Source organism: Lepidothrix coronata, unplaced genomic scaffold (genome assembly GCF_001604755.1).
Source record: "Lepidothrix coronata isolate B3197 unplaced genomic scaffold, Lepidothrix_coronata-1.0 Scaffold240, whole genome shotgun sequence".
NCBI lineage: Eukaryota > Metazoa > Chordata > Aves > Passeriformes > Pipridae > Lepidothrix > Lepidothrix coronata.
Window position 1 is genome coordinate 543,269 of NW_016690420.1, and position 25,972 is coordinate 569,240.

Genomic DNA, 25,972 nt, shown 5'->3' on the forward strand with positions numbered 1-25,972 from the left:
TAACCCCCTAATTTCAGAAGCCTGCCCTATGTGATGGTGCTGGTGAGCACAGATTCCTCCACATCAAGCACAGAGGTGAAAAGCCTCATAGATTAACAGCAGGCAAGAGAAATCAGTGAAAAAAATGATGAGTGGGGGGGAGTTTCCTTTTTTAATCCTTTGGGTTCTCTTGTTTGTTGCTCTGAAATCCTTCCTCCCCAGGCACGTTTGCAGGATACGACCCTCTTTGTTATCCTAATGAGCCGGCTGTAGAGAGTGATCGGTTCAGCTCCTGGACTCAGGAGTGAGAGCCCAGGTTGGGAAGCGATGGATCAGAGGCAGAGGAGTTTCATCCCTTTCTCTAGAGGAGTTTGCCACCTACTGATTCACAGGTTCCTTTTAGCTTCTGCCAAGAGAAGTTGAGGGGGAAAGCGGGGAATTTAGGGGTAGGTGGGGATTGCCCTTAGAGATCTCAGTCAGGACCCCCGGCGGGAATAGCCGAGGTTAGGGGGGATGCGATACCCAGCTGTTGAGCTCCTGCTGGGAGAAGGGGAAGGAGCGGGTTGGAAGCGCCTGGTGTGTGCGTGTGCGTGTGTGTTGTGTGTGGCGGGGGAGGGATGTGGATGAGGAGCGGGCTCTCTTTCTTTCTCTCGGGGCTCAGTTAATCCTGCTGCCAGGCGGTGTTCAGCGGCAGTCTCAGCGCTGGATTCTGAGCCAGGGAGACGCGCATCCCGAAGGCGCAGCGGAGGGCAGGCGAGAGAGGCAGCTAAAGAGAGCAGAGCGGGGGAAAAATCAAATCTATGCTTGGAACTGGGCTTCTTTTTCGCCAATGCAAAAGGGAATATGCAGCACATTTTTGCCTTCTTCTGCACCAGTTTCCTAGGGGCGGTGTTAGGGGCCAATTTCCCCAACAATATTCAAATAGGTGAGTGTGGGGCTGGGGATGGTGGTCCCCGATGAGTGGGTAGGGGTGGAAAGGGGGCGGTGGGGGCGAACTGACCCATTCATGTGCTTGCAAAGGCAAAATACGCGTGTATGTGTGTGAGAGAGAGCGAGGGAGTGAACTGCGAGGGCTGGATGTGCGCGTTGGTACCAGCTTTGCCGGAGCAGAGATGGATCAATTTGGCTTTGGGGGGAGGGGAAGATTGGGAATAAATGCCTGCACACACACCAACACAGAGGGAGAAAAGTGCTTCTGAAATGGAGGAACTATGGAAAAAATATCTGTTTCTTGCTCTGAGAAATGTCTGGGCTGCCATTGTGTGTTGCTGCATTTGCAAAATCGGCGGTTGCATGATACGTTTTCGTGAGGATGCCCTCATCTGTAGGTAACTGGGACGAGAGGTAACAACAGACGCTCTTCCTTGTTGTTGCTAAAGAATAAGGGCAAAGCTACTGGAGGAGGATTTTACATTGAAGTCTCTTTCCATTTCACGCCACTTGCTTCCCCTGCACACCAGCAGTGCCTGTTTGATTCCTTTCTCCCTTCCTGTAACTTCTCAGTGCTCCTCTCCCTCCCTCCCCAGGTTTATTATTACTCTCCGGTTGATCCTTATTGGTGATGGTTTGTAACCTAGCCTCAAATTCCCTCCCCTTGCATGCCCATTTTCTTTCATACCTCCCTTCTCTTTACAATGCCAGTCAATTGCTAATCCACCAAGTTCAGGCAACTCCTGCCTGAGTCCAGCTGCACAATCGGTGCTTTTATCGCTGTTGATGCTGCATCTTTGTCTCCCTCCCTTCCTGTCTCCCCTTTACCCCAAATTTGTGCAACATCCTGGATTTTTTTTCCTTTTCAACTAACACAGGTATTAGTCTAACTTGGCTATGAGCATCTTATTCCTCTGACACCCATGATTGGGGTGTGGAGTGGGAGGAACGGGGCGTAGGGGGGGTATTGATACACAAATAGCCCTTTCCACACCAAGGAGATGCCCTCTATACTAAAGATGTGCAAAGTGACATTGATAGCAGGTCCTTGCACATTTGTTTCTTCCCCCAGTCATCTTAAGCATTCATACTTTCTGCTGCTTTATTTTAATTCTCCCTTGTTGCTAAGTGTTTTGTTTCCCTATTCCTAAAATGCCAACAACAGTGCTCTCTTTAAATACATATAGATTACAAGACAGGCTGAATTTAATAACATCTTTCTGGAGGCTGTGAAGGGATTTGCTGCAAGCCAAGGTTCCAGCTGGGGGAGCAGCAGGAAACTTTTCCTAGGGCCAGGCTATTGCTGCACTTTGTTACAGGTCCATGGTGGAGGAAAGGCTCTGAGCCTTAGTCCAGCCTGTTTCCAGTTCCTATCCTATTTGCATCATTCTGTGATTCTAGACTTGTCTGTACTTAAGCTTAGATTGATCCTTTTTGGGGTCAAGCTTTCAATTTCCTGCCCAATTTGAGTTTGGCCACTGTCACCTGTTAAATTTAGGGCTTCTGTTTTTTTCAGCAAACCTCCAGTAGCAGCAGTTGTTTGGTCATGGGTCCCACATGTCACTCTGGCTCTTGCAGCCCTGTCCCCATCCACCCTGTTGGGCCAGGCTCAGCCAGGCTGACCCATACCCCAGAGTCCCATAGCATGGAGGAACCTCTGCAACCTTTCTGTAGCAAACCTTTCTTTCTAGTCAGGACGGTTTAAACTGAGCCTAATTACAAGTGAGGGGAGGAATAAAGACTCTGATTCTGCCTTTAGTAAGGTAACACTGACAGTGTTGCCATTTCTCTGCCTTGAAGTTATGGGGGGTGAGGAGTTTCAGCTGAAGGCTGTGGATTATCCCAATCCTACAGGCTGCTCAGCCTGGGGACGCATCAGGGCTCCTATATGTGATCCAGGCATTACATAACACACAAACTGGAAAGGTTTTCTGCTCCCAACCTGTCTGCACTGGGCACAAAACCCTTGGGTCTTGCATGCTGGAGGGTTTCCAAGTCTAGAGGCACTCCCTGGGCTGGGGAGCTGTAGCCTCTGCTCGCAGGAATATTTTGGACTGAAGAGGTTTCTAATACAAGTGTGCTTAAGACCCTTCTTCATATTGTTTTGTTTTTCTCCCCAGGGGGGTTATTTCCTAATCAACAGTCCCAGGAACATGCAGCTTTTAGGTTTGCGTTGTCTCAGCTCACGGAACCTCCCAAGCTCCTTCCCCAGATCGACATTGTGAACATCAGTGACAGCTTTGAAATGACATACACCTGTAAGTACCAGCGTTCACCGTGCTCTCCCTTACTTTTGGATCTTTATTCCTGACTGGAGTTTATTTCCTGTCTGAAATACGAGATATGTTGCTCCAAATGTGCTACTCAGCTTTAGGGTCCAGGCAAGAAAACCCCAAACACACAAAGGATTTCTGAATCATTTTGGTTTGTGCTAAGGCACAGGGATGAGGTAGTGCTGCAGTTATTCAGTATGTCCAGTGTTTTCTCTTCCATTGCATCCAAAGTGGTATAAACCCCCCAAGAATTCATTTCTTCTTGTTTCTCTAACCTCTGCCCAGCTCATTATGTTAAGGTTTCATTCCCATATTTCCTGTAGCTGTGGTGTACAACAAAGGCACCTCTTTCCACCCACGGAGTGCACAGAAGTCTCTGTTTAGTGTGAACAGCTTCTTCCTCAGTCCCAGTTTAGCCATCTGTCCTCGTAATTTAAGAAAGACCTAGCAGAAATCAGCAGCTTGGTGCAAGTGGAGTCCAGATCCACAATAAGGGGCACTCCTAATAATGACAGAGAAGTAACAGAGTTCTAGTTTCAAGAAACAGTGAAATCATTGGCTCTAAAAACAAGTATTAAAAACTGAATTTGCACCACAGAGTTGATCCTAGGTTGTATCTGCACTCAGCTAAAGCACAGCTGTGCTGTTCTTGTTATATGATATAATTGGGGAAAGAAAAAACGGGCTCGCCAGGTAATGCCAAAGTTAGCAGCAACAAACAAGACCAGGAGGGAACCAGATGAAAACTAAACCCATAACACAGCCCTGTGGTTGTGTGAGAGCTGTTGCAGGATTTGCTTCCCTTGGAAAAGAGGTGCTGTTCTGTGGGAAAGGGGCTCCTGTGCCGACAGGACGTGATGCACAAAGAATTTTTTGGTTTAACCTGGTGTCAGGCACTGCTGACGCTCTTTGAGCCTGTGAGTGCATAAATAGACTGTCAGGAGGGGCTGGAGGAACCCTTCCCTTTGTAGAGCCTGTTGGATTGTTGTTGGCTCACATCCATTGTGTCCTCTTGAGTCACTGAAACATCCTCTCTGCGCTTTAGTTGTGTGGAGAGTGGGGGTAGAGGTGGACATAAGCGGTTGTCTCTGCTCAGAAATGCACAGAAGGCAAAAAAAAGGGGTAAGAAATGTACAAGAGGAGAATTATTAGGGCTTTTTGAAGGAAAAAAAATAATAAAAAAGGAGAGTTGTGATATTTTCTGTTGGAAGGTTTGCAAATACAAGATTTCAGGAATTTCCTGCCCAGTATGATATAGGAGAGGAGTAACAGTTTGGCCACACTTTCATTGCAGTATCTAATGACATGTCTAAAGATTTTCTATTTTCCTTAATATCCCTCCATTTGCCAACTACAAGGTTTCCATCAAGGAAGAGCAACTATTTCAGCTCAATCCAATGGCACTTTCTTGGCAGGAAAACCAGACAAATAGAAGAAAAAAGACAGACCTTGTATCTATCAAGGGAAAGCGTCACCCACCTGGGGTAGAGTTGCTGACTGTGGCTGGGGATGAGCTATTTCAGTGCTGAAAGCAGAAGCTGCAAGAATATCACTCAGATAAATTCTTCACCTGCACATGGCTTTCCCTCCCTCCCCACCCCTGCCACTAATGGTTTTGTTTACAGCTTCAGTAGCAGGACCACGATACTAGTTATGCTTCTGAAATCTGTCATTAGTAGCGCAGGGGCAGGGGTGGTCTCACAAAAGCTGAATGGAAGCAAGACAGCCTCCCAAAGGATGTTATATTTGAGCTCTATGTAGGGCACATTGTCCTAGATCAGACCAGCAGAGCACTCTGCACAGTCCAACTTTACTTGTCCTCGTTTTTCTTCTCTTATAATTAAAAACTTCCTAAGTTCTTCCAGACTATGGAAGGTAGCATTTGTTTTGTAAGCACAAAAGAAGGTGTTATTCCATATACCCTAGGGGTGAAAAAAAACCCAACCCCAAAAAACCAGGCCATTAGGAGACCTGATTTTTGCGCTTTAGGGCTGAAGTAAAACTTTTCTCAGGAATTAACTCATTCCTCATCTTCCAGCTAATTCCCTTCCCAGTTGCCAAGACTAGATATCAGCAGAAAGATCTGTTTATTTACAGAGAATAAAAACCTTGCCCACGCAGTGGTCCTTATCTTCTGAGAAACGACTGGCCATGCTACCAGTTAAAAGTACCAGTTTTTGTTCCCATGGAGATGGAGAACACAGCATTTCCCTGCAATTGGCATTACCTGTTTCTCCGACAGTTAAGTCAAAGATGTTTGTACCCTATAAACCTATAGGTGCTGCCCCTATCTGGGTCTCCAACAGGTCATCTGAGGAATACTAGCAGGTCCCAGCACCATTGCAAATCCTGCTTTGTGTTAGGATCTGGCCTTATGTGCTAAATGTAGTCCTTATGGAAAGCACCTGGAGCAACATCATTGAAAATACAGAATATACATTAAGAATCAGTTGTGGGAGCAGAAGGGAAACCCTTGTTGGGCAGCTTGCAGGGTGATGTTGAAGTGGCAGGATGAACTGCAGCACAATGACAGCACCCTGGCTAAGGAGATTGTGTGCAAAATGTATCTCAGCATCAACTGTGACACTGTCTACCTCTGCCTGACACGTATTTGCTTACTGGTTAGGATGAGCAAGCTTTGGCGTGACAGTGGGTGAAGTTACACGACGTCCTGCCCCCATTAGTGCCCAGGTAACGGCACCGTTAGTGACGTGCTAGTGATGATCGTGAATTGGTAACAGTAATATCCATCAAAGTGATAAATCTGGAAAATAGCAGGAGGCTGCTGTTGTTGCTGGGCTGTCACTGTGACAGCCCAGCAATAACTTTCGCATTTCTGATGCTTTCAGCTGTGGACTTTTCATCATTACACGGTGATTGTGAATACTCTGTGTGGGGAAGCGCCGATCCACAAGTCCTGTGCTCCCTGCGCGTAACACATCAATAGATGATGATTTTAAAAAACCATAATCGTTAAGAAATTAAAAATAGGTTGTAGATACAACGTGTGGTAACCTCCTATTTCATGTGTGTGGTTGATGCTAATGTTGCTGCAACACAGGCTCATTTCAATAAGCGAAATATCTTCCTGAATTTGTTCCATCCCACAGAATAGCTGGTAATGAACAGGCTCTGGGGTTGCAGCTGGGTGCGTGGTGGGGCTTACCCATATGAAAACACACACTTGCAACTCTGAGGGTTCTTAACTAAAGGTTAGGAGGCTTTATAATTTTGTGCTGTTTCTTCAAATGCCAAGGCAATTCTGTAGGGGTAAGGTGAATTGAAAGTCCTTCCTGCAGCAGAAGTACACAGCAGTGCCAGGTGACTGGAAAAGGTAAAATGATGGTGTGGTGTAGCTGAAATGTTTACCTAGTGACATAGCAGAGCAAAACCCTTCTGAGCATCTTTAAAGACATGTCCACAGGTTCCATCTTCAGCCATGTTTGGAAAGAGCTTTACAGCCTCCACACAGTCTCTAGCAAACTCTGCCGTGCTGGGTTTTGCCATGTCTGACTGCACTCAGGACAGATCCAACACAGCAGTGTTGATGCTGCAAGTCAGAGTGGAGAGGAGTGGGAAGAGGCCTGCTCTGTGCCAGATGTGAGGATGTAGAAGGTCTAAAGCTTAGGAGAGAGCTGAAAATTCCTGTCCCTGGGAGGTCTGCAGTGGATGCAAGCACCATGTACTGTTGGCAGCAAAAGGATTATAGGCTGCTTGCTTGAGACAACCTGTGCTGGGAGTAGTTTTCTCTTATTCTTCATCTCAGCCTCCAATTGTGCACATGTAATGCACATCCCCATCCTGTGCATAGCCCAGCTCCTCAGGGGATATGAATTGTTTCAGCCACAGCTCCATAGCTTTATTTAATTTGTGGCGCAGAAGCTCCTGCTTTCGGCCTCTGGCTGAAGTCCCCAGGTGAGCCCAGCAGCGTCAGGAGACGTGATGGCTGCTCTTGCTGTCCAGGGAAGCCGATGGCTCAGTACCAGCCTTCCCTGGCAGTGCCCCGGGGGGGCTGTGCCCTATGAGCAGTGCTCACACAAGGTGAGTCACCAGCTTGGTAAATCTGTCCCTGCAAAATTCAGGCCACTTTGCAGGGATGACCAGTGACTAAAATAACCCCTGCTCGTCACTGAGCCCTGCAGCTTTGCTGAGGTAGCCATCGGATTTTGCGTGCTTAGGTGTGGGGCTACTGACAAGGGACACTCAGGAGCTGCCCACCTGAAACACGGAGGTCTGCACAGGATAGCAACAGGATTTTTCAGCTGCAAGAAAACTTGTAAAGAGGTCGAAAAACAATGAATTATTTATCCCTCTCCTTCCTTGTATGCACAGATACAGTTACTGTGGGGTCCTCACGCTGAGTATGGATTGTGGGTGCAGTAGAACATCAACAGTTGAATCTGTTCTGCAAATTAGAAAATGATCATGTAGTTTGGATTCTGTTCATATTTTATGAGGACCTCCCAGCACCAATTAGAGAGGGATTTGTAGTGATCACTCACTCCATGCTTATGTTCTTATCAATAGCAGTAAGCTTACATCCAGATCAGCTATGAAATGAAGTATTTCTTTTTCTTCTTTTCCTTGGATACTTACATATATAGATAGAGTATTTATAGAGATTGCTTTTTATCTCTTAAATTACCTCTTAGAGGCAAGAAGGAATAGGCAAGAATTAGAATGTTCTCAAACGAGGATCTAAGTTTGTTTTAATTAAACAGTTACTGCGTTGGATTTAAAGGAAGCTTTTTTGTTGACAAACATACGATGGTCACCATTTCTTGTAAAGGTGTTGTAATCATTCCAGCAGCAATCAATTAAAATGCAATTTTTATAATTAAACTTCCACAGTCTAAATAAGCCCAGTCCTGTAATAGTTGTGGTATTGCTAGACTTGTTATTATTTTTGCAGTGTCAGAAACCTCATGTAAGTGCTTTGGGATTTTTTTTCCCTGCAGAGCTGAGGATGCTCGCTATGACTATTTAATATGAGTTAAGCCAACAGAAACATGGATTTAATGATCAGATGCAGTCTGATTAATACAACATAGGTACTACAAGGAAATACATCTCCTTAGATTATGTAATAGGAAAAGATGTGATGCAGGCAGAGGAATCACAGAGCATCAATTCACGTTAGACCAAACTGCGGTTAAGGTTGCTCAGTTTGGGGCAGGGATGACCTACAGCTTCCTAGAAAGTGTGTGTTTGTTTAGTGAGATGCCAACACCTTGGAGGGTCAGGTCCAACCCTAAGGAGTGTGCTGATGGGTGAAATCCTGCCAAACAGGAGGGAGCAGGTCCTGGGATTGACACCAGCCTCACGTGCCCAAGGTCTCTGCAGGGCCCCCAGGGTGGGTGCAGGGTGCTCTGCAGTCACAGTGGCCACTGACACTGGGAACAGGTGTCCCCCAGGCTGGCGTGTCCATCCCTCCAAAGGCCATAGGTGCACTTATTCTTTGCAAGATTACTTTTGTGTATTTAATTTTTTTGTGCTGGGTGGTGGGAGTAGTGCCCGGGAAGAAAAGCAGATATGACGCAATAAGGAAAAATCAGAGGAGGGATAAGGGGAATTTCACACCTGCAAATCTGTCTGCTCACCTGGAAAGGATCCCAGATACTCATTGGTGACAAGCAAAAAAGAGAGTGAAGAAGCAAAATGTGGGCTCTGCAGAAGGCAGAGAAAGGATTTGAGAAACAGTGAGCTAGAGAGGCCAGACCTGTCCATTGTGTGACAGTCACAGTTTCCGCTCACAGCTTATCCTTTCTTCTCTAAAAATAAAGCTTTTTCATGTGATAGGGATCCTACTAGGCCAGAAACACACAGGCTTTATATTTTGGCATATTAGCAAAGTGAGAGTGGAAATCTTTGTGTGACTGCAAGGAAGGCAGTGAGGGGAAGCGTGCTGTTCATTTCCAAAACTGGTGGGAATTTTAGATATATATGTTTACATTTCCTTTAACAGGGTTAGGGCCCCAAAGGCAACAGCTCTCTGCCAGTAGAAATGGAAATGGTCCCAGTTAGCTTCAGTAACATGTGGAGCTCAGAGTGAACACAAAATCAACATGATCCTTAAAGAGGCAATAAGTCAGGGAGACTTTAATATTCTGAAGATCCAAATTCTCCGGGGTGCAGAATTAACACAAGTCTGAAGACAAAGATGCATTTATTTCAACTACATTCCTTTAAAGAGAAAAGGATTTTATTTCTCTGACTTTAGTTGTGTAGAAGTGAAACAGGGCAGTGTTTTTCCCAGTGAAAAGTTCTGTTGCGTAGAGCACAGGATGTTCTTCTGTAATACCTGAGGAAGTCAGGGATTAGGCAAGATGCAGGTGAGGGGCCAAACCAAGCCATTTGCAATCCACCATCATTCCAGAAAAAAAAATAATTTCAAAATAGTACTGAATGATTAGAATAATAACAGCGTGGTGTCCAGCAGAAACCCTTCCCTGCTCACCAGCCGAACGGATCGCTCATTAGCTTACACACTAACGAGTCTCCAGCTGATTTTCTCACACTGCCCTTTGGCAGCCAGACCCACTTGTCCCCTCTGGGGTATTCTTAAAAAACCCCACCACCACCACAACAACACAAAAAAAGACAAAAAGCTCCTGAAATGTCAGTTCTTTTTATTAATGTAGATCAGTTATTTTCCCTGTTGTCTGCAAACCAAACCCTTGCCAATCCTCACTCAGGGTTGCAGTTCAGGAGATGTACTTATGCATCTCCAGACTGATTGATCCCTTGAGGAAGCAGCAGTGAGAGGCAATGAAAAGGTGAGTAACAGTTACAAAATGCCATATCTTGGCTTCTTCAAGAGGGTCTTTTCATTCTTTGATTTTATTTGTTTTTGGCAGTGTGGAGGAGTGCAAAAGAAAACAACTGATGTCTAAGATTGAGTTGTGTCATGCAACTGATGGCAGGATTCTCGTGTGGATGTGGCATATGTGTCTACATCTCGCTATATGCTATAGGAGTCTAGTCTTGGCTTTGATTTTATCAGAGAGATCCTGACACTATGCTAATGGGGATGAAGTGGGAGGGAGATGAAAGGTTGAGTGCTGGAGGTTCAGAGGAGAGATACAGAAGCCTCTATAAGTAATCTGGAAGCAGCACAGAAGGATCTCACATGAAACCAAGGGCTACTTCTCACCTTCCCACTCTCTCAAACACTTTGCTTTGATCTTTGCTAGCAGTAAGCTTCAATGAGCAAAAACATATCAGTGATTACACTGATTCAGATGTAGTTTTTCTCCTGCTGGACTTCTAATATTCCCTGAATGCCCTGAGCCTTGTTGTCTTTCCTTCCACGCAGCACCCACACCCCATTCAGCACCACCTGCAAGAAGGACAGAGTTGCTATTCCGGCAGGTAAACAGCAGGAAAAATTTGCAGCAGGCCTGGGAGCTTGTGAGGAAAGCACTGAAAAGTGAAGTCCAACAGAGAGCACACAGGGACAGAGGATGGAGAAACCCTGGGTCAGAAGACATGGCATGGGAAAGGGGCCAGGCAGCAGCTCTGGGGGTCTGTGGACAAGCTGTAGGTGAAGTTTTCCTTGTCTCTCTTTTCATCCAGTAGCTAAGGCAGGGAAAGTCTTGCTTTCTGAGGGCTCTGCCTTTTTTGGCTCAAATATGAGTTGGAGATGCTGTTGTCTCCCACTTCACCAGCACCATAGGTCAGCTTACTCTTGGCCTCCCCCTTCCTTGGTGCAATGGCTGCAGAGCCAGATCTTGGTGCTTAACACAGGGAATCCCCTGCATGGGGTGGTTATTGCAGACTGTCAGCTTGTCTTACACAGCCTTCAGTCCTTTTGCTGATGCAATGGTCCTGACATGCCACTGTGCTTTCCCCTCAGCCAGCCCTGTGCAGCAGGACCCCTTGCATCCTTAGTGCATGATGAGCACGTACATTTATAGATGGCTTGATGCACGGGATGCACGGCGGTCATGTGTTGGTCCTGAGATGGGACTGTTTGTCTAGGGAAAAGGGAGACAACAAATGCTGAGATGTAGACCACAGTGAGGTGAAGGTTAGCTGGAAAGGAAGCAGGGGAGGTTTGGGGGTGATGATCTGATCAGTGTCTAGCAGGGACCCAGATCAGCAGGGAAATGGGGGCAGGTCTGAGCTACCAGCGCTGTGTCTGCAGGGGCTGAAGCAGGCAGTGGAGCTGCAGTGGAGAAAGAGGTCTGGCCTGCAGGGAGTTCAGGAGAAATGTCTTTGTGCAGAAGGTGATTAATGTCTTTAATGAACTACCAAAGGAAGTAATAGAAAACCAAACCAGATACGGCTGCAGTGGGGGAAGGGGCTGAGGAGAGTTGCAGTTGCAGGCAAGGACGAGGCAGTGAGCTGCGGTGCAGCCCGTGCAGCAATGCCATTTCCAGTTCACTGTCCCAGAAAAACAGTCAGGCACAGCAGCTGTCCCTAGTCTGTCCTGAGCAAAGGCAGATCTGAGTGCATTTCACAGATTTAATCAGAATTAATTCACTCTACCAGACTGTCCTGGTTCTGGGGTCTTTTCTGCTCAGCTCATTTTGGCTGTGCCAAAACCCACTGTCTACAGCTTCAAGGGGTGGAGGTGGTAAGCTGGGAGTCCCCGTGCTCCTCTCCTGTGGGGACAGCAAAAAGAGGCTGTGGGGAGAGTGGAGCCTCACTGAGGAGAGCAGGGCCTCTCCTCCTCTGTGGGGGAGGAAACCTCGTCAGGTCCCAGGAGTCTGGGACCTGGATTAGCTTAGTCTGGCAGGCATTAAGAGTCATCATTTGTTTAGGAACCTGCAAGAAATGTGTGGATGAAGTCAGGTAGATTTCTAACATTGAGTCATCTATATCATAACATCCTCCACCTTAGCAGCCTTGTGTGCCAGACTCAGCAGAGACCTCAGAGATACCAGCACCTTTCCTGAACCCACAGAACCCCAGGCAGTCCCAGGGTTTGCAGGAGGTTGCCCATTCACAGTCACACACAGAGCAGAAAACTAGCCCTTCATTCTCCCAGACAAGCCCATGTTTATGTGCTGACACTTAGGGGGGCAATGGTTTCACTGTGCAGCCCCCAGGTAGGACCTGAGATAGCTCCTGAATTTCCATCCCTGCTTCCTGAGCAACCACACACCTCCAGAGATGAGCCCTTCCCCCAAAAGCCCATATCACCTCTTGTTCTGCACCAACTAGCACTACTTTGGGGTACAGGCTTGCTCTGTCAAAGAGGAAATTCTTCTTCAAGCATTGTCACAGTTTCACTCACGCTGAATTGAGAATACCAGCACACAGCATCTCAAATAGCAGCTCTCAGTGACCACTCCCGAATTTTTCTTTTTCGCTTGGGAAGCTTTGCTTGTTCTCAAGTCCTCACATATGTCCACGTGTCCCCTAACTGAACTTTTCCTTCCTCTGTGAAACACCAAGTAAAGCAACAGAAGAGTGTTGATCTTGGCTTAGCTTACAGTGAGACCTTGAGAGGCAGGTGAGATGAATCGTACCCCAAAGTGTCTGCTGCTGTATTATGTCCTTCTGCTAATTCCTCAATTGTTTGCTGAAGGTGACATCTCAGCGGTATCAAACATTTTCCTGCTCTCTCTGCGAGCAGCCTGTAAAGGCTTTGATAAAAGCAGGCATCACATTGCAAACAGGCACTTCGCAGTTGTGCTATTCTGATGTATTGCTGAGAAGTGAAGAAAACATATGTTCATGGCGTAGAAACTGCTCGGCTCAGGTTCTCCTTCTGTATTTTGGTACCGCACTGCAGTGGCCCCCCAAAGGCAGGGGCCTGATGTTTGCTCTTATCCTCTTGGCCTCTTGCATTTCTCGCTTTTCATGGGCTTGCTGTTGGCAGGAGTGTTTGGAGTGCTCTAACAACGATGCCTGGGTTTGCTTTTGCTGTCTTTAAGCAAATCTCTTTCTCCCTCTTCACGTTGATATGCTCCTGGCCAGTAGTGCCTTTCCCTAGGAGTAGGCTCTGGGGGATCGTCAGGGAGGAATGTCTTCAGATGCTGACTGTGGCATTTTCAAAACAGCACCCAGGGATTTGACTGAGCAATCCCCACTAGCTCAAATAGGAAGAGCACGATCAAGCCCTGCATGGCACTGGAAAGAACAATCTTGTAAGAAAGGAAAACAAAAAGTTGTTTGGCCCAGAAAAAAAAAGAAGTTAATTTCTGTAGTAGCATCCTATAGCAGCTGAGACAAATCAGACCCAAAGCCCTAGATCAAAACACACCCGAAAATCCTGAGGGTACTCTGAATCCCATCCTGAATCCCATTTCAATCCTGTTCTGAGTTCTAATTGCCATTTGGCAGCAATCTCAGAGGAGTGTGATAGCAATGTGCATTCAGGTTTGCTGTTTCAAGCCTATCTCAAGACAGAAAGTAAAAATGTGAATCCAAGCTAGCAACTCGAGCAGAACAACTTTAAAAAACAAACGGGGGGGTTGGGGGGGGAAGAAATCACCCCTCTTAGCTCCCAGGGCTGTGGAATGAAATCTAGAGCATTGTCATGGAGGGATAGAGGGAATCGGGGACAAGATGCTGAGGCAGAGCAGCATCCTGTGGTGGGACCACGGGAGCCTTTGCAAAGGTGTGTTTGTCTCATCAGAGGTGTGTTGTCTCAGCTGTGCAGGGAGCAATGAGGTGTGTTGCTGTAGGACTATGGATGCTTGTGCCAGAGGATGATTCACGTCCAGAGTGACCAGAGGTGCTGCAGAGGTGTAGTGTGCAGGGGTGAGATTGTTTCCCTAGCTATCCTTGCCTGCAGCCAATACAGTGAATTCTTCACTTTCAACAACAGCAAATTTACACTAAAGAAAAGCTCCATCAAAAGGAAATTGCACTTGACTGTCTCTCTTTAGCCACTGGAGAGCAGCAGGCAGACAGGCGCAGGAGGCTGCCTTCCCATCCCTTGCTGCCTGGTGTTCTGTGGTTTTGGCATTGCAAAAACGGGAAGCAGCTGTGAGTCCTTTGGATCACAAATGGATATGGGAGTCTGCTACCTCTGCTAACAACTCATTTATTATCAGGGAGCAGTTTCCTCTGAGCCAGAGCAATCTATCATTTCTTAAAGACACTGTGTGAGATTGAAAGAATTTTCTTTAAGAGTTGGCACCTGGCACCCTGTAATGAGTCCATCTTTGGGAAGAAATCTCCTTCCTCACTTCCTCATTAAGGTTTCTTTTTCCCAGCTTCAGGAAGAAGGGAGAGGAATGTGCAGCAGACACACTCTTTGCTCTGAAAAGTTCAAGAGCATCACTTCTCTGAAAAATTCCTTGAGAAATTCTCCTCTCCTGCTTCTCTTTTGCTTCTCTTGTTGTGAGGAGAAATTATTTTGCCCAAAACACTGATGAAGGGAAGGTGAAGATGTTATTCCAGCCCCCTTGCATGAAACCCATGTATGCAACTCCAGGCAGGTTAAGCCTGCCACGCACAACATCCCACCCACAGTCAGCACCTGCCTGGCCTGGATTTCACGCTGTTTCAGCACAGAGATGCTGCTTCTGCCATGTCAGCCTGTTTGCTTCCCCAGAGTGTGGGCTTGCAGAGTAGGAATGGGCTGTGGGGCCACTCTGCAGCCCCAAACAAAGCCCTGAACCCAGAAACCTGCAGTCAATCAGCTCTGCCAAAGGGCATTTTGATGCATTGCGTGAGGGCCTCATGGTGTCAGTGCAGATGTTGAGTGACCTGATGTGGGCACTCCAAATCCAGCTCTCCTTTCCTATAGACAGTAGTGAGGTGATGAAAGCTCATGCTTTTGTTCCCTGAAGCAGCTAGGAGCTCATGTTTTTGGCTGCTGTTATCTCCTGGTTGCTTAAAATCCTGGGCTCACAATGTGCTCCAATGGAATTTGCTGTCAGAGTCAGCAGGAGTGATTACAAGACGTGCTGTGTGGGGGGGGGCACCCAGGTGATGGAGCACTGCGACCCTCTGCAGCCATTTTTCTCAATTTTTGTGTTCAGTTGGTTGACATGGTTTAACCTTTCTTCCTTTAATTTGCACTCATTAATTATTCAAAGAAAATACAACATTTGTCTTAATTTGGATTTGTTTTTTAAATATCTTTTTAGTGTGAAGGGAAATCAAGGGCTACACATACTTGTTTCTGCACTACTGATTTCACGGATTGTGGATCAAGCCCTTCCTAAAGAAAGTTCATTTGATCCAAAGGCACTCAGTTTTGTAGCCTGTGATCCCATCACTGCTTGTCTTTATCTTCCCTGCAGACTTTGGCCAGCCATGTTATGCTCCACCCAAAGTTTTGCTGTTTCTTCCCTTTCTTGTAGCAGCATTTCCCTCTTGGCAGTTCTGCACCAGTCTGTGCCTCTAATCATTGCAAGCCCCATGCTTAAGATGTCATGACCATCTCATGGCTGGCGTGGTTTCTGCTGTTCACTTGTTGCATCTGCCTCTCATCATGAGTTTATTAAGCTTTCACAGCAGGGTTTATACTTGTTTACTGAATATTTGGGGTCTTGATTGTTAGCTTAGGCCTGTAGGTACCAAAGAAATAAGAGCTTTAAAGGCATTTTAATGTTCAGTGATTCCTCCAGGAGCGTCAGTACCTAATGGTGATATAGTGTGTTCTAAGTGATACTAAGTGCCCCGGTGCATCTGTTTCGAGAATAGCAAAAATAAGTTTTTTATTTTATCCAAAGCACTTTTTTTTGGATGAAAGAATAAGCTAAAAGCAGAATTATAGCTCAATGATTCTTTTTCATGGAAGAAGTGTGTTTCTGCTCTCCTGTTCTGTGATGGTGCTGCTGTCTGCTGCAGAACAAGCTCTAACAGCAACCAAACTGGGATTGTCCCATGATCCACTTTCTTCCTGCCCGTGTGTGGATGAACCCCATCTCTGGCTATTTCCGGCTCTGATTCTCTTTGAGTGACAAGGGGAAAGGGGAGTGCTGTGTAGTCCCAGCTTGGCTGTGCTGTACTGGAGGGTTCACTCATCTCCTCCTCTCTGCCTTGACACAGTGCTGTAGGATACCTTGTGTGAGAGCAGATCCCCTTCCCCAGATCCTCGTCTCTTCCAGAGTGAGATCTTGCTTCAGGATCATGCAGTAGTCTCGCAGTGGTGTTTTTGTTTTGTCAGAGATATCTCCTGCCAGCATCAGATGGCTGAGGAACTCTAATGGCTTCTTTGTGGCACTTATTTTCTCAAGAAGTGAAAGGAAAAAATTGTGCAAGGGGGATATACTATGACATCAGTGGTGAAAAAAAAACAAAAAAAAATCTTGAAAAGTGTGTATGGAGAAAAAAAGAGAATTGAGTTTTAGGAAAGTGGTAGAATTAGACACAGATGATAAATGAGAGCTGAAGGCTTGTGGCAAGTGCATTAGAGGCAGCCTCTAACGTGTTCTTTAAATCAACATTTGTTGCAATTTGGTTCCATCCGCAGACAGCAGGTAAAGTGAGCAGTGAAATGTCTCCTCTGATTCCACATCCCATGGCTCTCACCGTGGGGCTGTGCAATTAGTGAAGGCACCAGCATGGAAAAGGACAGCATCTGAGGTCCTGAGGGAGCAGCACCTGATGCTTTGGGCCGTGTAGGCTTTTCTGCAAGGAGTGAAAGACTAATCAATTCTCAAACACGTCCTGAAGTTAACGGAGACTTTGACTTCCAGCCTCAAATGACCTACAGGTGCCTTTGAGACCTTCGCTGTGTCAGTAGCTCTTTCTCTTGTGTGTGAAGGGTGGCTTTAGGGAGAAGTTAGATTTAAAGAGTTTTAGAGATACTCTCCCATCCTATTGCCTTGGTTTTGGGTTGTTTGGTTTTGTTTCCTTTTCCCAGTGAGACTGGACAGAAGGGAGTGGGAAGGAATGGCATTGAGGAGGCACCACCAAAGCTACCACAAGAATATCTGGATTCTCTCTGATTCAGCAGCATCCATTCAGCTGGAAAAGGCTGGGTGCTCAGGAGGAGTGATGCGCTTTCTGCAGCTGCCAGTGTTGATAAATAAGTAGGGAGACATTGCCCTTAGGAGAGGACACAGCTTTGAATTTCTGATCAGTCCCACACTGGCCTTCTTAGGCTCGAGTTTACAGCTATTGCTCTTCCTGATGAATCAGGTCCTTCTTCAAGAAGGTCCACAGATCCTTCACAAGTGGGGATGGCTTTCTGGTGGATACCCAAACTGTCCTGTGTCTGCTGGCACATGAGCAGCAGTGTGTGACATCTGGGAAGGGAGGGGAGAACTTCTTCTCTTCTCCTGGAAGTGCCAGGCACCATATGGGTAGAGGCCATGTAGGTGCTCTGAGTGGGTGAACGGAGACTAACTCTGTGTGCAGGATCCTTGGGAATTTTTTCCCCCCAGCAGACCTTGCCATGGAGCAGCACAGCAAAGTGGAAGTGCCAAGGGGCCGTGCTGAGTGGCCACAGTCCATATTTTTCAGTATCTGTTCTCCCCTTGCTGTTCTCACAGTAGGAAAACGTCCTTCACGTCAGCAGTGTAGGCTCATTCATCTCCACTCCCCAGCTGACAAGAGCATGAATAACCTGCTCATCTCAGTCTTCTTCTTCCTCCCCAGATGTGCTGGGCTCCAACCCAAACGTCCGTCCAGCTTGGCCGGCACCTTCGCACGGGGCTGCCTTGGCAGAGGTGGGATGGGCATCGTGTTGGGGATGAACACCCACAGGACTAAGGCACTTCAGACAAGGAGGGAGTGAACCAGCTCTCCTCTCCTGCTGCCCACAGAGAAGAGAATGCTCAATGGGAAGAAATTGAGAGAGCTGCATTTATTCCTGACCCTTGCACGGGGGAGGGTGGCTTCTCTTGAATTCACTTTTGTGTAGCACCAGGCAGCCTCACCGTGGGTGAAGTTTTTCCATTCAGCTCAGACAACGTGCATTTAATTTCTCTTTTTGGTCTTTAAGGCCAAAGAAGGATTACCAATAACTTTCTGCTGAGTAAAGCCTTTCTTTTGTAGACAAATCTTAGGAAAAAAAAGGTTAAAGGTTATAGGTCCTCTGCTGGTCGGAGCCAAACCTCTCATCCCTCTAAGATTAGGTCTTCACTGGATAAAACTCTAGTGGACAAGTGACTTGCCCTCTCCACGTGTCTTGCATGCTTCCTCTCAACTCCATGTAAGGAAGGCAGCTTGGAGGCACTTCCCTCCCAACCAAAATGTTTCACTGGCTGTGATTGGAAACCCAACAGGCCTTTGAGAAGTCTGAGCAGACCATGAGCTATCCTTAACCTAGGCAGAGTCCAGGAGATATCTTCATACTCACGATAAAGAAAAAAAAATCATTTCCTTCGGACTTGCATTTTCCATGTCAGGATTTTCCATAATAAAACAACTAAATGTAGCCCAAAGCAAATTTCCCAGTAGACACAACGTAGATATGATGGAGATGCTGCAAATAATGAGAAATGTATGTTCTGTTTAGTTTTCTCTGCTGTGATTGTGGTGAGACCTGGAGTTTTCCAATCTGAGCTTGGCAGAGAAAAGCAAAATATATCTAACTACTGCAAGGATTATAATTATTGTTAGGACTTCTGTGGTTTTGTCAAAGCATGAAGTGAACTCTGAGAGAGCTGTAAATAAAAGCTTTCTCTCAGGATGTCCCCAGGCTGGACCCTGGCACATACAGGTGTTTCCCAGAGGGACTCCCTCCTGGTTGAAATCAATAACAGAAATGACTGTGGGGACAGCCAGATGCACTGAAAAGTCACTATGCCTGATGTGATGTCCTCATCATCCCTATGTGGGGAAACAGCCACTTACAGCCTATAAAACATTTTATTTTCTGAGGATATTAGAGGTTCCTGTGTAGGTGAGGCCATTAGTTTTATTTAAATGCTCAAAATATTTATTGAGGACATGCTTCCTCTATATTCTTTCATGATAGGATGCCCCAAATCCAATGACATTAATTAGCTACTTAAACTTTTTTCCCCCCCGGCTATGACCAAATCTCTCTGGATTTAGCAGCACAGCAAAGATTTAACAGAAAGTTTAAATGGGAAAAGCATATGAGAGGAGAAATTGTAGGATAAGATTCTGTGCCTGTTAACTGATGGCATTTATAAATTATAGCTGAGAGATGTCATATCAGTGGAAATGGAAAACAGCTTAGTGGATTATAAAAATACCCTCTATAAACCATTTTAATGCCTAATTTTTTTAAGTCTCTTATGGTAGGTGTCATAAAAATGAATTCTAGCAGAAAGGATAAAAATTTTCCCTCCATAAACTGGCTAACTGGTGATTAGAGGCTGTCAGGGAGAACAAACTCTTGACAAGGCTGAGTTTGGCTGAGGACAGCAGTGTCCTCTTTCTGGGGAGGTGAGTTTGCTTGTGGGTGAAGCAGATCCAAACCTGCAGGTTGGAATATGACTACAGCCAAGTGTCTTCCCATTCCAAGGAGGCAGTTTCTGTTGACCAGGAGGAGAGGAACACTGAGGAGCGAGTGCTGGGGGCTCAGCTGTGGGACAGGGACTACATCAGGGACTGTTTTGGGACAGCCTGTGAAGGGACACTGCAGAGGGACAGCAACCCTGGAGGGAACAGGCAGGATGGCTGGAAACTGCAGTTGGAGCGTGCAAAAAGATGCCCGTGGGATGTCTTGGAAGGAGCCATGAGGTGGTGTTGAACAAGAAGATGCATCGTGGTGTCTACCACACTGCAGTGACTTTGGTTCCACCACACAGGTATTTTAGTTGCCCAGTGGCCAGTGTTGTCTGGTAAGGGCCATTTCAGAGAGTTTGCTACCCTAGGTTTCCTTACTCACTCCTCTGAGGCCCCTGGGCACCTTCTATCCCCTCCTGTGCTTTTGAAATGCACAGCCAACAATCGATTCCAGGTTAGGATATTTAGGGCTGCAATGTTTTTTGCAGTACATTTCCAAACTGCTTGTGTAGAAAGGGTAAATGACCTACCTCTCCCTGTCCTTTCACAGTCTAGTTCCCGGGATGCATTCAAAGGCGCTTATTCTCTCGCTACCTTTGAAGGCTTTGTGTCAGTCTTCCCCACAGATCCTTGTACCTCAGGCCTCCTTTGTGTTTTTTCCAGAAAAAAATCTGCATGTGGGATAGAAAATGGCATTAACTTTCCCAACATGAGCTCACAGCAGAGCTGCATTTGCAATGTGTCATTGGGACTGTCAGGCTGTTTCCACAGGGAGGCAAGATTTGGTGTATGGACTCCAGCTGAGCACCCCATAGCACCAGTGCAGGAAAGGCAATTTCCCAAATTAAATTGCACAATACAGGATGTTGCTCAGCCTACTTCTGGGTCCTGTTCTCTGCAAGGGAGTTCATCGTGACACGAGCTGAAAGGATGAGTAACAGCCTTCAAACTGAAAGCTTAAAAAAAAAATAAAATCTCATGAAGAATAATCCAAAGGCAACTTGCACACAAGTTCTCCAAACTCCAGTTGGGTTGGGAGTTTGTTTCCAGTTACTGAGAGATGAGCTGTCTTGCCTCTGGGCCTTTTCTGTTCTCTTGTATAAATCAGCCAAGGACTGACTATAAAATGAATTGAAGGGAAAAAAATGGGATTTCTCTGGCCCCTTTCCTTCCTTTCCCACTACCTTTTCCCTGTAGATGGCACAAGTATGAGTCTTCATCTATCCAGCTTGCACCAAAAGTACCCCGAGAGGGAGAGATCTTGGGTACACTTGATTCACATATAAGTTTTCAGAGGTAAAACCAAAAGGAAAAAAAAGTGGGAGGCATCTTCTGATTACAAAGCTTTCTTACTTAAAATTAGGGGTATTATTCAGAGACAGTACTGGAGTAGTGACTTTTTACAATTTCATAGTATCATAGTATTTGGGGGTTTTGCTAGCTCTGTAGTCATTTTATGCCCTGGAAGACCATTTTCATCTTTACAGAGTTTCCAGCCCAACTTTCTTGTAGCCTAAACCTTTTTAAATCAGGCAGCAAATAAGTAGATTATGTGATTTATTAGCACTGTTAAGCCCATCAGGTGTTTATAAAAACTCAGAGCTGCTGGTTTTGTCAGGTGGCATTGCTGTGCCCATGTAATAGCCCAGCAAAGCAGCTCAGAGTGGAGGAGAATCAGCTGTTGTTTAGGCTTTCAGAGCACCTTTTGCCTTGTCATCACCCAGTAATGGAGATAAACACCCATGTTCTCTCTGATTCCAGATGAATATACCCAATACCCACTACTGCACACGTTCTCTGCTCTCTGCCACATTTTTGTCAGTAATTCTTTGCATATACCCATAGGAGCCTACCAAGCCAAATGAGAATCCCTTTAGTACCAACTGATGAGGAAGGGTTCCAAAGTTCCAAGTTCCTGTGGACTGCACATTTTGGGTGACTGGAGCAAGAAAACAAAACTATATGGTCTGGAATTTAGGTAGGCGGTTTTTTGTTGGATTTTTGGTGGTTTTTTTCCTGCTGGGTACCTGCTGTTCCATGGCACCAGGCTTTACCACACACTGATGTTGTACCATAACATGTAGTGATATTACAAGAGCTTCTCCAGTGTGATATAGGCAGAAAACTGATTCCTCAGGAGATTTCAGCAAAACGGCATCTTGGGAGATGATCTCCCATCGTTTGCAACATTCCTTTACATTGAGGATTCTGGTCCTCACTCCTTTGTTACAATCATACACAAGGCTTATTGTTGTTATTTTTCAAGCTTGTCTTACCTGTTATAAAATTCTGAAACGAAACTGGAGGAAATTAAATAGTGAAATTACAAGTCTGGTGGTAGAGAAGCTGATTCCCTTTGTTTTTCGAACATTGAATTTGAACAACTCGCTTAGAAAGGCTCTCCCACAGGACAGCTCCATCATGTGAAATTCCCAAGGGATATGACAAGTGAAATAAATAGTTCATCTGCCAATGAGGTGACAGCTGGGTGATTGTATTTCTTGCTTGTAAGAGAAACCTTTTGGGTAGAAGAGTCTCACCTAGGTGAGGGAGAGGGTTTTGAGGGTGTGAGTGCAAATGTCTCTCTGTGTCTCCCAGCCAAGCTAGAGGAGAACAAATCACTGATGGTTACTTTTGCTAGAAGTGTTTCAAAGGCATCACTGAACCATGCCCTGTGGGGAGAGCTTGCCCTGCATTCCCTCACAGGAGTAGGAGAGCTCTGTTAATACACTGAAATCCCAAGCAGCACTATGTGCTGCCATTCAAGTTTCAAGCATCCTTTTGCAAATGCTGTTGCAGTTCAATTTGATTTTGCAGTACTAACTCCAAAGGAAGCATGAAAGCAGGTAATCAAAAAAGGATAACATCCTCCTTGTTGAGGTTTCAAGTGTAGTGGGCTCCAGTTTGATTTATGCTATAGTGGTGGGTTTGGGTTTGTTTTTTTTTTTTGATAGGTCATGGACAGCCCTCTGTCTGTCTCCCACTCAGAAATGTGTTCTCCATAAGTGCTCCAGCAGAAATGATGTCTGCTGGAGTCTGCAGACAGCCTGTAAAAAAAAAAAAAAGCTCTCAGAAGCATGATCCACATCCTATTCTCCCTCTCCCCACACACTCATCACTGCATCTTCTCCCAGCGGAGCAGTGCTGAAGCCTAAGATACCACATTAAATGTCAGTCATTTAACTACTAGTTATTTTAGCAAATAAGAGTGGGACTGTCTCCCTGGGGTTGACTGAAAATTGTTAAAGGAGAGAACAAAAGGCAAGAAAAGAAAAGAGAAAAGAAAAGCAGAAGAAAGAGAGAAAAGAGCAGAAAGGACAAAGGGAAGCACCAGGCAGAAGGACTCGTGATGCCAGAATCTGAGAGAGACAGAGTCAGAGGAAGGCATCTCACTGACATCAACAGGCTGGTTCCCACCAAGTGGCTCAGGGGACAATAATGAGCCCTTTGGGACGTACCTAAATTACCCAGCCTCATCCTCAAGACTGTGTTCTGACTTGGGTCTCTGGTTCTCCTGCTGCTGTTGGGAGCAGCTCTGCCACTGTCTGCACTTTGCCAGTCCAGTCCCAGTCCATTTATTTGGAAGGAAACCTCCAACAAGAGGGGATACCCCTGTGTTTGGGACGTGGCAAAAGAGCTGCTGATTAACGGTATGAGAAGGATGGGAATCCTCTTTTCTTTTGACTTCTATCTTGCTCCATATTCCCTTCTCTTTACATGATCTTCTGGAAGCCAATTAACAGTTGGTGGAACAGAAATGGAGCTGATATCTACTTATTGCCTGTAACAATTGGGAGATTTTTCTCTTGGAGAATCACGTTAGCTCCCTGTGTTGGCAGTGCAAGATTTCTCTACATGCATATAGCATTCAGGGTGTATTAATAAGCTGTCATCTGGTTGTTCTCATGAGTTGTGTTTGTTACATTCCCTGAGGCTCTGGTTTTTCTGGCATGGAGGGCTACATGAGTTTTAAATCTGGAGTCTGTCCATGCACGACTTTCAAATTCTCATTGGAGAACACTTCAGGAAGGAAAAAGCAGTTCTCAAGTCAGAAGAGCACTGTTGGTGCTGGCAGAGAACACCACAAAGCAGAGAATCCCTCCCAGGAAGCCCTGTTCTCATCCAGAATTAATCAGAATAGTTCTTTGAAAATGTGTGGGGACTGTGGATATCCTCAGTTACAGCAGCTAATAGTCAGACATAGAGATTTTAATGGCATTACTCCAAGTAACCAAGAGCAGAATTGGCCCCTTGCCTGGGGATCCCAAACCTGACCACGAGTATCATCAGGAGTAATGTGTTTTTCTGAGGATAAACATGGAACCCCAATGGAAAAATCAAACCAACAAAACCAAACCCAACCCACCCTTCTTTAAATCACTGTAAAATAATAACTAGATTATTGCCTTTAAGATATCTCTATTTAGTTATATCTTAAAAGGCACACCAAAATCATAACTATGTAGAAGACAAAGCCAATGTCTGCATTTTGTGTGAATAGTGCAATCACAATGATGATCTCTCTCCTGTTAACATTTCATCTGCTTGTCATTTTCAACATAGATGAGGGAGGGCAGGAAAAGTGAATTTGTGCTGGGAGTGCATGTAATATCCACTAGAAAAAACAACGCCTGACAAGCATAGCAGCCCCTTGAGAGCTTAATCATCATTGAAACTAAGTACAAAAGGAGGAAACCAAACCTTTTGTGAAAGCTTGGGGTTTTTTTAAAGAAATGAGCCAAAGCAGACTCATATTTTGTCTTGTTCAAGGCTGTTCTATGTAGATGAGAGCAAACTACTGCAACAGTCAGACAAAAAAGTAATTTCGCGTCATTGTCCACCAGGGTTTGGACTCACAGTATGCATTTCTAATATCTTCTAAAAATTCTTTTCTCCCAGAAATAATAAAAGGCCCATTCATATGCTGTTGTAGAAGGTCAGATAGAAAAGAAGGTTTAAGTTGGCTCTATGATTCACACCTTACTTTTAATAATTTGTTTGTATGCATAAAAAAATCGGTTGAATGTAGTTGGTACCAAATTAACCCTTACCCCTTCAGGGCTGAGCATGCAGAGCATGTTTGTAGAGCAATATCTAAAAATCCCATGCTGTGTAACAGAAATGCCAAGTGATAAAAGTCCTTATTTGCTGGTCTTACTTTTCATTATCTGTTGAGAAGGCACCTCTTTTTCAAGATGACATAGGAACACAAAAGCTGTTACACTGAGCCCAAATAAAGATCAAGCTACCCAGTGCACTGTCTATGATAATTGGGTATAGCAGCCATTTAAGGGAGAATATAAAAGATACTGCCTCCTGTTTTGATGCTGTATAATGTAAAGTTATATTATATATAATTATATGTATTATTGTATATGTAATATATAATGCTAGAATTTACATCCAGAGTATCTTATTTAATAGCCAGCAGCAGAGCAACCCCCTGAGCATTAGTAATCCCAAAATTCATTTATGCTGAGGCTCATCTGGCACAGAATTCCAGGACTTAATGTTGTATCATTTGGGAAAATACCTGTTTGGTTTTAAATCCACTGCCTGTTCTTTTCTGGGTTTTCCCATAAATCTTACCCTTTGAGAAATGAAGAACATCTATTATTATTATTACTACCTTATTCCCCTTTCCAAACCATTCCTGATTTTATGGGTCTCTATCAACCCCTTGGCATTCATCTCTTTTTCAGTCTGCACAGTTCTAGTGTCCTTAGTGTCCAAATATCTCAAGTCATCCGTGATCCTGAAAGTTGTTTTAACCTTTTGATGCCTTTTTGCATTCTACAGTATCCACTGGGACACATGGAAGTGTTTTATCTGCTCTTTGGCCCTTTCATAGGTTGGAAACTCTCTGCCCTTACACCTTGCAGGGTTTGCTGTTCTACAAGTTCCTCGTGGTCCTGATTTTTAATAGTGCACTATTCATATCTCCAGGATGTGATCAAATGGGCATGTAAATGGAGACAGATGCCTCTTGTGGCACCTGTAATGGACTGTTTCAGCCATTAGATCTGTAGGAATCATTTTTCCAAGGCCTCCTTCTCTCCAGGGGGAGAACTGTTGCATTATTCATGGTCGCTATTTCCACTGTAAACTCTTGTCTCATGATTACAGCCTGCCACACTTTCCCCCCTCAGTTTCCTCCCCCAATTCTCTTGCACTTTCGTGTTTCTTGCTCCTTTGCAATGCTGAAGGTGTGCCTCCTTGAAGTGCTCACGGAGAAAGCATTCTGTCCTGAGAAGAACACAGAGCTCCAGCAGCCTCTCTGTGTGTCTGATGAACAAGGCAGTGCCCCCCCCTTTCTGCATATGCATTTTGTCCCATCAGCAACGGAGCTGATTTTACTTTCATGTTTAAAAGAATGGAAAAGTACACACTCACCTCCCCTCACTTATAGCCAAAGGGAGTGATTTGGTAGCTGGCTTGAATATCTTGTATCACAA

General features: G+C 45.4%; 1 protein-coding gene across 8 annotated transcripts in view; it reads left to right on the forward strand.

Moving 5' to 3' along the window:
- The first annotated feature begins 299 nt into the window (after positions 1-299).
- The window catches only part of GRIA1 (glutamate ionotropic receptor AMPA type subunit 1), a 121,366-nt gene continuing 95,693 nt past the window's right edge, over positions 300-25,972 (forward strand). For 2 of the 8 annotated variants that reach the window (XM_017834792.1, XM_017834793.1), the window contains exons 1-3: positions 300-371; positions 657-904; positions 3,030-3,167. In XM_017834792.1, coding sequence (XP_017690281.1) covers positions 307-371; positions 657-904; positions 3,030-3,167 — 451 coding nt within the window. In that variant the 5' untranslated portion in view covers positions 300-306. The remainder of the gene's footprint in view (positions 372-656; positions 905-3,029; positions 3,168-25,972) is intronic. The other 6 variants (XR_001877965.1, XM_017834799.1, XM_017834794.1 and 3 more) reach the window with 4 other exon arrangements.